Source organism: Sminthopsis crassicaudata, chromosome 2 (genome assembly GCF_048593235.1).
Source record: "Sminthopsis crassicaudata isolate SCR6 chromosome 2, ASM4859323v1, whole genome shotgun sequence".
NCBI classification, from domain to species: domain Eukaryota; kingdom Metazoa; phylum Chordata; class Mammalia; order Dasyuromorphia; family Dasyuridae; genus Sminthopsis; species Sminthopsis crassicaudata.
The window spans coordinates 497,338,257-497,351,762 of record NC_133618.1 but is presented as its reverse complement, the minus strand read 5'-3'; the positions used below and the strand labels follow the sequence as shown (position 1 = coordinate 497,351,762).

General features: G+C 37.1%; 1 protein-coding gene across 4 annotated transcripts in view; it reads left to right on the top strand.

The window, feature by feature from the left end:
* The window catches only part of RGS3 (regulator of G protein signaling 3), a 172,270-nt gene that overhangs the window by 22,696 nt on the left and 136,068 nt on the right, over positions 1-13,506 (top strand). For all 4 annotated transcript variants that reach the window (XM_074293639.1, XM_074293638.1, XM_074293641.1 and 1 more), the window contains 3 exons: positions 7,460-7,520; positions 10,039-10,129; positions 10,899-10,963. In XM_074293639.1, coding sequence (XP_074149740.1) covers positions 7,460-7,520; positions 10,039-10,129; positions 10,899-10,963 — 217 coding nt within the window. The remainder of the gene's footprint in view (positions 1-7,459; positions 7,521-10,038; positions 10,130-10,898; positions 10,964-13,506) is intronic.

Here is a 13,506-nt window from a genome sequence, read left to right as displayed (position 1 = left end):
ACACATTGTATTCCCTGCTAAGTGGTAAGCTCCTTTTGCTTGTGTTATTGTATCCCTAGTACCTAACACAGGGGCTGGCACATAAGAAAATGGGATGGAGTGGAAAAGCATTTATTAAATGTTGACTGCTTATATATGCAAACACTGTTTAGTGCTATAGATACAGATAGAAAATTGAAGCAGTTTTTACTTTTACAAAGCTTAGATTTTAATTGGGTAAGACTCGCTATAAAGAATTTAATTTTGTGGCAAATAGAAAGATTAGGCATAGTTTAGGTTCTGGTGGGTAGTGTTGCAAAGCAAATTGAGAAACCTCATGGACCTTAGTAGGTGCTTAGTAAATTCAGTCTGTTTGATTTGTTGATTTGATACATAAAACTAAGAGTCAGTAATGGAATGTGTGTAATAAATATCAAATTTGTATTTATTACCTGTAAGAATTCAGAGGAGGGAAAGAAGCTCTGTGGGCTGGTGTTTTCAAGGAAGGCTTCCTAGAGACTTGGAATTTGATTTAATTTGGGTTCTGAAGCAAAGGGAAGATTTGGAGAAATGGGAGAGGAGAGCATTCTAGACAGGTAAAATGAGATAACATAACCACACAGAGACATTAAATAGCGGAACAGATTTGGATAAAGTAAGATGTTAACATAAAGCTGTATTGGGGAATGTTCAGTCCGCAGGCTTTAAAAAGCCTGTAAAATCATTTGTAGTTGTCTTGCCAAGGCAACTGCAGGTGACCTTATTGTAGTAGGAGAATGTTTGTAAAGCACTTAGCACAATGTGTGGCCCAGAGCAGGCACATGATAAATTATTCCTTCTTTATATATCCTTCCTTATCTGAATCAAATACTAGAAGGCAAGTGTCATAAGAATATAGATTTATCTAATTCAATATCAGATGAAAATACTGTGTCCTTAGAACCAGGGAATAACCCTAGGTTAGAATTTTTGTTCCTGTACCCTAAAGTTTAACAAATTGGAATGTTTTTTAATAGTAGTATATTCTTGAAAATCTGTATGTTGTCATAGTGGTATAAAATAGTGTCCTGGACTTAACTTTCTTCTCTAGGGTATTTGTTCAGTATATGTTTAACATTTGAATAGAGACAGATCCTAGAAAACTTAATTTATCCAGGATAGGCTAGATGCAGATATGGAACATGTAATCTAAAGTTATTTTACTGTACTGATCGATATGTTATGAGAACTCTTGGAGGTGCAGCCACTCACCTCTGTTTTACAACTAGAATTTCATGACAGTAGAATAAATTAAGCAAAGTGTAGTTTAACAATGAGTGATTAATGTTAATTCAAGTTATTGGCAAAGAAAGGCACAGTTATGTTGGAGCGAATGAGTCAGCATCAAGTTGAAGCAATACGACAATGTACTAAGAGATGTTTTCACATTCTTTCCTATTTTTGGGAAAGTATGATTCCCTATTCAAAAAATCCATAATAGGCAGTCAAAATAAATTTAAAAAAAAGCATACAAAAAAAGAGACACATACATGTAACTTTCTCAAATTGCTTTGAATTGTATTATTGACAGCCTTACTTAAAAAAAAAAAAAAAAAAAAAAAAACATTGAGTAGTTGTTAGTAAAGAGCCTATCAGTTCTCATTGACATGACTCAGGATGTTGAACACAAACTTGATGAATAATACTGAAATGTGTCACTGAGCTTTCTTAAGAGAGAATGCTTTTTATAGCTACATAATATGTGAAAGGAAAATTGTATGAAAAATACTGTCCAGACTGGTGCATGTGTTCTTAAAGCATTTTTTCTTAAGTATAGTCATTAGTCAATTTGAAAAGAAAATTTAATGAATTTATATCAGGATTTCAAAAGAATACAGTTAGGTTTGATCATTTTTGATAGCTTTTTACATCAGCCATACTGGTTTTCTAATATTGTCTTGCTTGAACTTGCCTCTTTTTTATCTGTACACTGTAGGAGTCTGAGAATCTTCCTAAGGGTTTCTTCTCAAAGGCTACCCTGTCTGTAGTCCCCACTTCACTGTTTATCCAAATTTTGCCTGTCCTCCAAAGTTTAGCCCAAGCCCACCCTCTTCCTTGAGCCTTCTCTTTCTAATGCTTTGGCGATTTTTCATGAGATGGCTTTCATAAATATGATCTGTTCTATTTTTTTTTGGTAATCACACACTTGCCTTGTAAGATTTGAAATCACAAATTTGGAGCAGGAGGTGAATATAGAGCATGGAATGTTAGAAAAAAGATTGTTACAACTGTAAGAAACCTTAGAGATTATGTAATTTAACTTCTTTATTTTACAAATGAGAAAACTTGTGTGAGGCTATGGTTAAGGTAGAGCTGAGGCTAGAAGTACATCTGAATCTTTTCCCAGTCTTACCCTTTTTCTACCATACCATAAAGCTTCTGTTGTTTCATTCTGAACTGTTTAAAAAACTCTTGTATTGTTACTTAGCTTTTCATGTGTTTCTCATTTTGCTGACACTTGTAATCAACTTGAACAATTATATCTGGAATTTGTTGCACATAGTAGGAGCACAATTTGTGAATTAAGTATAAGTTTTGGGTTAGTATTTTTGGTATTATTTATTGACCTATATAACCTGAGCCATATTCACATTACATATAAAAATTTTTTAATAGCTTTAAGTACCATAAGTAACAGAGCATTTAAGTGATTTCTACTTATGAATGTTAATTGTGACAATTTACTGTACCTGAATGATTATGAAATCATTGGCGCCTGAGTAGGAAGCAAAGCTGTGGGAAAGTTATTAACAATTTAGTACTTTCAGTTCCTGTGGGAATGTGAATTCTACTTATCAAAGAATATTACAGAAGCTGTATTCTTTAGGTCAAGCAATTATTCTTGTAGAAATGTAGAAGTGTAAAATTCATAATACTATAGCATATATTTAGTATACCAAGATTCAACTAGTACAGTGGAATACTTTGTGTATCCAAATATCAGATTTCTTTTGAATGGGTTGCCATTTAGTGTTAAACATGTCTCAAAATGTTAAACACTAACATAAACAGGTTTACAAGACTTTCACAGAGGCTGTTTGGTTTTCTAGAGTAACATTTTAGGTCAGTCTTGTAGATGTTATGATGGCTGCTTTAATTTTAATGATGGCAAAAACTCTATAGTATCCAGGACATCTCCTCTCAGATGTCAAGTCCCAGAAAAGCTAATAATTGTGGTGTTATTCTGTGTTGGCATTTATTTACAATCATTGTTTGTGAGCACCTACCAGTATATTTGCTTTTACTAGTAAGCCAGAGGACCCAATTAATTCAAAACAGTCATTTAATGAAATTTCATAGTAAGAAAAGTAGCACCCTAACATTTTCTTCCATAAATCTGGGATATGCTATCTCACATACCATCAACGGGAAGAGAGGGAACATGTGTGGGAAAGTGTGATTAGAAAACACTTATAGAATAGTGCACATAGGAGAAACATTTTTTTCATTCATGAATAAACCCCCCTCCCCCCAGTTATTAAGCACTTATTGAGTGTCAGCACTGTGCTAAATACTGGAGATAATAAGAGAAGTAAGCATCTGCCATCAAGGAGCTTTGTTTCTAATGGGGAAAGAAGACTCATGAAGGATAGTCAGGGTTACCAAGGTGATATGTGGATCAAGGAGGGACAGCAGGGCTTGAAATGGCCTGGAAATGATGTGGTTGGTTAGCCTGGGATGACAGAAAGGGAAAGCTCCAAAGCCAGGATTATTTTGATGGAAGGATGGAGAAGGCCTGAGTGCCAGGGGCATGGTCTAGGAATGGCTAATGGGGGAGAGCATAAGCCGGACGTGACTGATGCCAGGTGATAGTGCCCATTGGGTGTTTCTCCTGGGCTGCCCCTTGCTGGAGTGGTGGGTACATTGTATGCTCTGGCATCTCCATCAAACGGAGTTTTGCTGATTTTGTGGCTTAGCTTGCTACGTGGTTGGGCAGTCTCTGCTGTCAGCTCTGACTTCAGCTGGAGCCTTTACCTGAAGTGTTAGCTCTTCTTCATCAGAGGACAAGTCTTCTTTTAGCTTAGAGCCTAGAAGCTTAGCTGCCAGTTTTTTTTGGGGGGAGGGAATATCACACATGCCTCACACAAAGAGGGTAAAATCTGACCTTGCAGCCCTTCTTATTGCCAGCCCACACTCCCTCAGCATGGTTTTGGGAAGATTCATTTTAAACAAACCACCAAGGATCTGATAGTCCTCTTTCCTCGAGAGCTCCATTGGTTTTTCTAATTTCCCAAGATCCTTTTCTGTTTGGCATGCAAATAAATTTGAATCAGAACAAAAAAGCCAATGAGGAGAGTTCGTTGTTCTCCATCCAAGTGTCCAATTACCTGTCTGTTTTTATTATATATAAATCTCCTCTCTGCACCAAGAATGGTATATATTTTTGGCTATGGATTTAGGAATTGAGAATTTAGTATTTTAGAAATTGAGAGTATTCGCAAATGTGAATAGATTATTGGTATGATTGTATATTTGGAGAATTGAGCATGAAGAGAGGACAGCATATGAAAATGAGGGTAAGGAGTCTGGCGAGCATTTATTAGGAGAATAAGAGAAAGTGGAAAAAATAACCAAGGTGTGAAGGAAAAAGGGATTAGGATGTGTGTATGTGGGAAAGAACAGTGATTTTAAATTTTTTTTCTGTAGAGTCATTATTATGTCTCCTGGTATATAGGATATATAGGATAGGACAGCTATTGCTTACAAAAAAAAAAACAAACCCCAAACAAAACAAAATAAAACAAAAATTCCAAAAAAACCTTTAAAATTAAAACCAATTTCAGTTCTGAATTCTCTCCTTACTTTTCCCCCATTTATTAAGAAGGCAAGAAATATAATGCTAGTTGACAAAATCAGTTTGTGTTTTTAAAAAATTCAACTTATTTACAGTTAATTTTGTCTTGTAACTGTCCAAGTTATGACTTCTTGCCTCTGAACTTAGTTCGGAAATTCAGCTGTTCTGTAATGAGTCAAATTTAGAAATCCAATTCCCTTTTTATTACTGTTCTATTCTTATGTCAAGGAAATATGTTACTCTTGAAAGAGGCAGGTGGACCCTAAGGAGTCTAGAATCTTTATATCATCTTACTATCCTTTAAGGATGTCTCATTTGTTATTTAGAGAAGTGTAGTCACTATCTCTGATTTTGCAAATAGACTTAAGTGAACATTTTTTAGTCACAGACAAGAAGAGGCTTGTTGCTAATCTCTTATTCCCAATTTACAGCTATTCATGTGTCCATTCCCATGATGCTGTCTATTCTGTAACCAATTGCACTGTTTTCCCTACCTACCCAACTCTGTTCTTTGTTCTCTTATATTTCGCAAAACTATGTGAAAGCTAGTAAGTTCCACCTTGTCTTTGGTCATTGAGAGAGCTTGTTGACCCAATTAACTGATTACTGCTAGACTAACTAATAAATTGATTATGCTCAGACTACTGTCTCAGTTTACCTTAAATTTCATATTTACCTTAAATATCGCACCATTATAATATGAACTTGTACAAAACATTTTTGTTAGCCATATTTTGGGGAAAAAAACCAAATAACAAAGAGTTCTCTGGAGGCAGATAGCATTTTTCATCTTAAATTCTTTGGAATTGTTGTAGATTATTGTATTGATCAGAAAAGCTAAGTAGTTCACAATTGATTATCATTATAATATTATTACTGTGTGCAATGTTCTCTTGGTTCTTCCCACACCCCTTTATGTCAATTCATATCAATCTTCCTAGGTTTTTCTGAAATCCACCCCCCTTATCATTTCTTATAGCATAGTAGTATTCCATTATCATAATATTCTACAACTTGTTTAGCCATTCCCCATTTGATAGGCGTCCCCTCAATTTATATTTTTATGCTGTGTCAAAAAGGGCTTCTAAACTCTTTTTGTATGTATTGAGTCCTTTTTCTTTTTCTTTTATCTCTTTGGGGTATAGACCTGGGAATGATACTGCTGGGTAAAAGAATATAGTTTTTTGGGCCCAGTTTCAAATTATTCTCCAGAATGGTTGGACCAATTCGAAGACAACTAGTGCTCTTGATACTTTATCTTTTGATTTGGTATCATGAAAATTGCCTTGATGTACCTGCTTGTCACCTCTACAGAGGAAAGGGAATCTTTGGCCAGTGTAAATTAACCTTGCTTTGAATGCCAGATGGAGAGCTACCATCTGTAAAAGAAAGTCTAAATACAAGGTCTTTAATCGATTTTGAATACTTCTTGTTTAGGATTAGTCAGATGCTCCCTCTACTCTTTAAGTTTTATGTTGCCCATATTAACTGTATAGCACAAGTGTTATTCACTAAATGATTATGGTGATGAGAACTACCAATCATATAATGCTACTATGTACTGGGCACTGTGCTAAGTACTTTACGAGTATCTCATCTGATTCTTAATAATCATTCTGGGAGGTAGGTGCTTTTTTTATCCCCATGATGCAAGTAAGGAAGAAGGCAAACAGATTAAGTGATTCAGATGAGGTCATACAGCTCTTAAGTGCCTGAGGCTGGATTTGAACTTAGTCTTCCAGACTCTAGGCCCAGCACTCTTATTTACTGTACCACCTACCTACACAATTGATTTTAGAAGTTGTGTTTTTTTTGGTTGAACCTTGGGTTTCCATGATTAATTTCTATTTTGGTACATTTGAAAGTGTCTCTGTGATGTGGATCACTATGGAGACATTTTTCTGTGGAGCCTGCTACTGATTACTTCTTTCCATGCTCCATCATCCCTATGGACACAGTATTGCTATCCCTCATGATGAGCTACTTGGAAAATACTGATTAACAGTAGAGCTGTTAAATATCCCACTCATTCTTTTGTTAGTCTCTTTGCTCCAGTTAGGAATGCAGAAGGGTGTAGGCATGGAAGAACTGGATGACTTCAGGCAGGTTGTTTCTGTCTGTGCTTCCTCCTCTATAACACAGGGAGGGCAATACTAGCCTTATCTGCCGTACGGGAAAGCTGTGAGGATGAAATCAAAATGTGGATGGGAAAAGATTTTGAATGTTAAAAGCTGTAACAGTGCACAGTGATCTCATCACATCTTCATTTCCACTTTGAGGTTCTGTAACTGAAGAGAGGACCTAAGGGAGTATGGGGAAGATAATGGAGAAGTTGGAAAATGGCCAGTTCAGACATTTTGGATTATGGGACCAATACTAATTCCACTTTCTTATTACTAACTGCAGTTTGTTCCAGTATTCATATCCCACCGGTTATAGATTACCTCTTGGATACGTGGCCAAATATCCCTCCTGAATCAGTAGAGCTTCATAACAAGCAATTCTAGTCCATCCTGGATTTTCTTTGATATGTGGATTTGGCTCTAAATCTACTTGCTGCTTAGTTAAAATTTCTCAAAAGCCGAGTGAGTCCATTTTTCTCCCATTTTGGTCAGGATACTGATTAAAGTTCTGTTTTTTATCTAGACAGAATCAACTCATCGGCTGCATGAGCTTTGGGGTGAAATCTCTACTGGCCCCTGACAAGGTAAGTCCCCAGGAGAGTCCTGGTGATAATCATGACTCTGAAAGTGCTGCAGGCCTGGGAAATTTTTTTCTGAAAACTTTTAGGGAGGTGATAAAGTCCCCGACTTAGACTCTGCCTGTCCAACAAAGAGGCAGTTAGATGACATGATGGATAGAGTATAATAAAATTTAAGAATCACAAAATCCTACCTCAGATACTTAATAGCTTTGTAATCCTGGACTAATTTTTTAAGTCTCTTTCAACCTCAGTTTTTTCATCTATGAACTGAAGGAGATGAACCGCCCTTATGATGTTGTTGTGAGAATCAAATGAAATGGCATTTGTAAAGCACTTTATAAACATTAAAGGACTGTATAAATATTATTTGCAGTTGGGTCAGTGGAACGAAGTTGTTTTGTTACCAAGTCTGATTGAGCTAGAACCATCCCTCTTTGCTGTTCCATAACTAAAACCACTGGCTCAGAATTCTTCCAAAAGGAGCAGAATTTTGGGAAAGGGATATTGTTTAAAAAAGGTCTTTGGTGCATAGAAAGGACTAAGATATAAAATTACTGTCCCCCCTCTTGTACATTATCATGGCTGATGTGAAGTAGATAGTGCAGATATTATTGTTTGTATTTTGCAGATGAAAAAAAAAAGTCTTAATTGACTTTTTCAAGATATATTGCTAGGTATTATTCACATTTCTCTTGACTCCAAATCTAGGACTTTCTGACTTTCACAAAGGGAGTAAACCTATATCCTAGGCTGCCATTTGCTTCTTTAGAGTTTCTCATAAGATGAACTGACTGGAACTAGGCTCAGCAAGTTTTGAACCCTGAGTATACCAATTAAGGGATAAACCAGTGAGGGGGCAGCTAGATGGCGAAATGGATAGAGTACCAGCCCTGAAGTCAGAATGACCTGAGTTCAAATGTGACCTCAGACATATAACACTTCCTAATTATGTGACCTGGGCAAGTCACTTAACTCCAATTGCCTCGGGGGGGGGGGGGGGAAAGGACAAACCAGTATACTAGGGACTCTAAATAGTAGAAAAGGAGAGGAAAAAGTAAAAACAAAAGTAGTTCACATTTCTATATAATTTTTTAGATACATAAAGGAATATATCTATTATCTCATTTGCTTCTCACAGTAACTCTATTTTATGTTTTTAGATATAGGAAACTGAGACTTGTCCAAAGTACCAATCAGGACGTTCCAGAGCTGGGATTGGAACCCAGATGCCTGGCTCCCAGTTCAGTGCTCCATATTGCCCTATACCTTCTTTGTTCTACAACTGCTTTATTTGAATGTCCTATTGCTGTCATCTGTCTGTGGGTTAAATGGTGATGTGGCTTTCAAAATGTTCTTATGAGAGTGAAGATAAATACTTTTGTGGTAGTTGTTAAATTCTCTTAACCTGTTCTCAAAATGCTAACTAAATGTGCAGTTTGCTGTTATTTTATTTCCCTGGCTGAGCCCCAGATCCCCTCCTGCCTTCTGCTTCTCATCTGCCTCAGTAAGGGGAGGCCTTACAGGAAAGATGAAATCTGAACTAGACTTTGGAGCACTGTGGTTCATAAGGTGGAGATAAGAGTAGAGAAGTAGGAAAACATGGCAAGGAGGCCCCTTTGGTGGGAGGCAGGATGTGCAAATGGGGAGTGTGATTTGAGGCTGACAAAATAAGTATGAGCTAGGCTGATCTTGAGGAAGGCCTGGAGGGCCCTCTGTTTGACCTTTGTTCCACAGGCAATGAAAAGCCTCAAAGACTTTTTAAAGTGAAGGACTAATCTGAATTGTGCATCCTTAAAATGGCAGTAGGTACACCATGGATTATGAGGAGACAGATTTCATGAACTTTTGCATCATGAACTGGGAGTAGAACTTAAGTTAACCAAGATTTGTGAAGCACCTCCCATTTACGTGATGCTGTGCTAATGAAGCCATTTCTGCCTTCAGGGAGCTTACATTCTATTCACTGATAGTGTTAAAGAAGCAGTGGTGAGACTTTTTTCTTTTTTTAAACTGGCTTCAAAATATCTCCAGAGTCCAGAATTTCAGAGGATGGGGAGGGAGCTGCTGTTTATGCTGCTTGCTTGACTTCTCACTTATCAGAGGCATTGAGGAGGGCAGGAGGCCGACTTCTTATGGTGGTTCCATTTAAAGCAGAAATAATTTCAGAGAGATATTTTTGTTCAGGCTAAAGGGGTAGACTTGAGTCCTTTCTCTTAGAATTGGGAATGTTTTCTTTTCTTTAGGACTCTTAAATTCATTTCTTCTCTGTTAGCCACAGCATCAGCAGCCCCCTCCTCCTCTGTGCTCTCTCTATGAGAGAACTGTCCAAATAGGCCAAGTTTCTCATTGTCTTAACAGTAGATTGTACATCACAGACACTTGGTAATGGCAGCCAGATCTGATAATGGGGTCTTTGCCACACTGTTCCTCCTTCCAAATGATTTTGGTAACCTAATTCTAAATCTAATTCTAAACATGACCCCCTTCCTTCCTCATCCTACTAATGCTCTTCCTGCCATAGGAGATCAGTGGCTGGTATTATCTTCTGGGACAGGACCTAGGCTTCACAAAGCATCTTAAGGTGGCAACTCGGCGGTTGAAGAAGAGCAGAGGTATGTTTTCCACAGTTTATAAAGGAGTTTTATTTGGAGACCACACTAATGGCATTTCCTTCAATACTTCCTTTAATACTTCCCTTGCTTTCACTTTCTTCCAGGCATCTAGATGGTTCTATTCCTATGTTTGTATTAGAACCTTGATAAAAGTGAATAATTTGTAAAGTGAATAATCAGTAAAGAGTTCTCTCTTTACTGACCTGGTATTAATGATTTGTTCACCTTAGGCAGAAGAGGCAACTTTTCTAGGCAGAAAGTTTTGAGACCTTCCTCTAATGCTTCTGTGTCTATTCTTCCTCTACACCTCATTTGTATAACATGATTGCTATTTTTGCCTTAACTTTAACTTAACTTTTTCTTTTGAGCTATCCTATTGTTGATGTGAATCTTATATACATACATGTGTGTATATGTGTGTGTGTGTGTGTATATGTGTATATATATATATATATATATATAAAACATAAATATGAAAAATTTTAAAAAATGTTTAAAGTTTGTACATGTTAAGTTCTTCAAAACTGACCTTTTATAATGACTCTTTGTTTTGATTGAGTTTTCTTTTGGAGAAGAGGGTGTTATTGGCTATGTGCTATATAAGTTTAGGGGCAGAAGTGGACCCTGCAACAACACTGAGAATGGAATTTCTTAGGAAGCTTTTCTTACAGTATATCCCTTTGTATAAGTGATCTGGGGCTAAACAGTAGATAACAGAGACTAATTGGGTATCCCTATTGATGACTTGCTTCTCTTGATTGTCTCTTAGATGTATTACTGAGAAAACCTGATCTAGCACTGAAACATGTGGACAGTGAAAACATGCAATTAAAGGTGGGTGAATGGGAGACCTGGATACCAACTGATAATGAGAACAGCTGTCGACCATCAGAACACTTCTCAAGGTTTTACTGTCTGTAGCTTGCTGGACATCCATTAATGTATCTCTAGTAGAATCACCTTATAAGGTACCTGAAAATCAATAGGAAAAATGCTGTAATTCACATAATTGTGGCTGTTAGTTTCTTAAGTATCATATTTATTACTTAAAACACAACTTTGTGGAGCTCTGGAAAATGGATGGTTTGGAAACCTGGTTGGTTACAACTATTTAAGAATTAGGAGTTAATATGCAACATCAACTGAGACTTTGCTCAGAGACCTTTTGCTAGATTTGGGAACAAAATAGAGTCACTTCCCTGAGGAGTGGAAACTCCAAATAATCAGGACCTGAGATAGCATGGTGCACTTAAAAGAAAGCTAGAATTAGTTTTAGAGGACAGTTTATGGTCAAGGCCCAACTCTGACACTTGCTAGTTATGTGATCATGAATACGTCATTTAGTCTTTTTGAGTTTCAGGCAGCTCTCTGTCATCTGTGTCTGTGCTCTTTTGACTAAATTATAGCTCCTTGAAGTATTGACTTAAGTATCTTTAGGGTCCAAGGGCTTTTGTGAGGACTTTTGTCTATTGCCCACCCCTAATCCTTTGTTCCCACTAAGCTCTCTGAGCTGCTACTAATGCCTCTCCTCTGCCCTGCTTTGAGTTAAGATTCTTCTGTCTCATCTATCCCTGTAAAGTCTGAAACTAGCTTCCACTTGCAGCTTGTTGGTGAGAGAGAATGCTGAAGACATGGAGGATTTCTAGTGCAAAGGAATAGATTTGAGACCAAGCATTTTGCCTTCTACTAGATACTTCTCCAAATTGCCTTTTGGAGCAATAATCTATGTTGGCTTTAGATTCCCCTCCTTTCTATTGATTTAGATTTTCATTGGTGGAAATAGTCAAATTCCACTCTTGAAATTCTCAAAGTTCCTATTACAGAGGTTATGGTAATGCAAAAAAGGTATTTATCACATCTCTTGGAGAAGTAACTTGGTTTTATTATAGTATTGAATTTAATAGGAATAGGATAAAGTTTTAGGACACAGTGCATAGAGTATTAGGCTTGAAGTTAAGAAAACTCATCTTCCTATATTCAAAGCCAGATTCAAATACATGCTAGCTCTATTAACCCTGTTTGCGTCAGTTCCTCATCTGTAAGATTAGCTAGAGAAGGAAATGGCAAACTACTCCAGTATCTTGGCCAAGAAAATACCCAAAATGGGATCATGAAGAGTTAGAGATGACTGAAAAAACTGGGACAACCACTACAACAAAAGAGTGTGTTAAGCTTTGGTCCAAGAAATTTACTGTGAAAGTATAAGACAGAAAGGGAAAAGTATTGTTTGTGCCCTCAAGGAGTTTATGCCCTAATGGAGGAGCACAACATAATACAGAACATCTGAAAAGTGGAATCAGGAGTGTTGGACGAGATGAATCCTGAAAGGAAGGATAGAGAGCTACCTTGGAGGTAGCTCAAAACTTCCCCTTGCTAGCAATCGGGAGAGTTTCAGGGGGAAGGCAATCACGATGGTGCAACAAACATTTAGTACTTTCTATGTGTCAGAAGTTGGGGTTACCGACTCAAAACTGAAAAAAAAACTCTGCTTTTAAGAAGCATGTGTTCTATTGAAATAAAAAAAATAAAGCGAATACAAATAAAATATTAAGTCAATATAATGTAATTTCAAGTGGGAGACTCTTTCTCTTAGACAAGAGGTAGTGGATCAGGAAAGGCCCTCCTTATGAAGTGACTTGATTAGGAGGCTATTGCAATAGTCCAGGCTAGAGGAGGAGAGGAGGGTCTGAATTAGGGTAATGGTTGAATGAATAAATAAAGAGAAGGGGACAGATCTGAGAGGTATTGTAGAGAGTAGAATCGGCAAGATTTGGCAACTAATTGGGATATGATGGATAAAGGTAGAATAAAGAGTTGAAGCTAACTCTTAGTTGGAGAGCACCAAATACAATTCACACACAAGTCAAACCATCACCTCAAGTTGTCATTGGTCCCCTTTGAAAATGAAAGATGAACAACAACAGAAATAGGGCAATTAAGACCAGTTAATTGAAGATTGGTTGATGAAACTGGAGATGTTTAGCCTGGAGGCTGGATATGATAGTTGTCATCAATACTTGAAAGTCTTAATTATAGAAGAAAGATTAACTTTGCTTCTATTTGGCCCCAGAAGATAAAATTAGGATTAATGGGTAGAAATTAATGGGTAGAAATCTTAGAGTCAGATCAGTTAGAATTATCCAAAAATGGAACGAGTTGCAACAGGATGTGATATGTCCTCCTCTCTGGAGGCCTTTGGTCAAAGGCTGGATAATCACTGTGTGTATGTGTGTGTATGTGTGTGTGTGTGTGTGTGTGTGTGTAGGTATGTATGTGTGTATTAGGAGGGATTCATTTTTAGGTTTAGACTTAGCTAAGTGCCTCCTTCTAACTCTGTGATTTGGTAATTTTGCAAGTCAGAGAGGGTGAATTTGAAT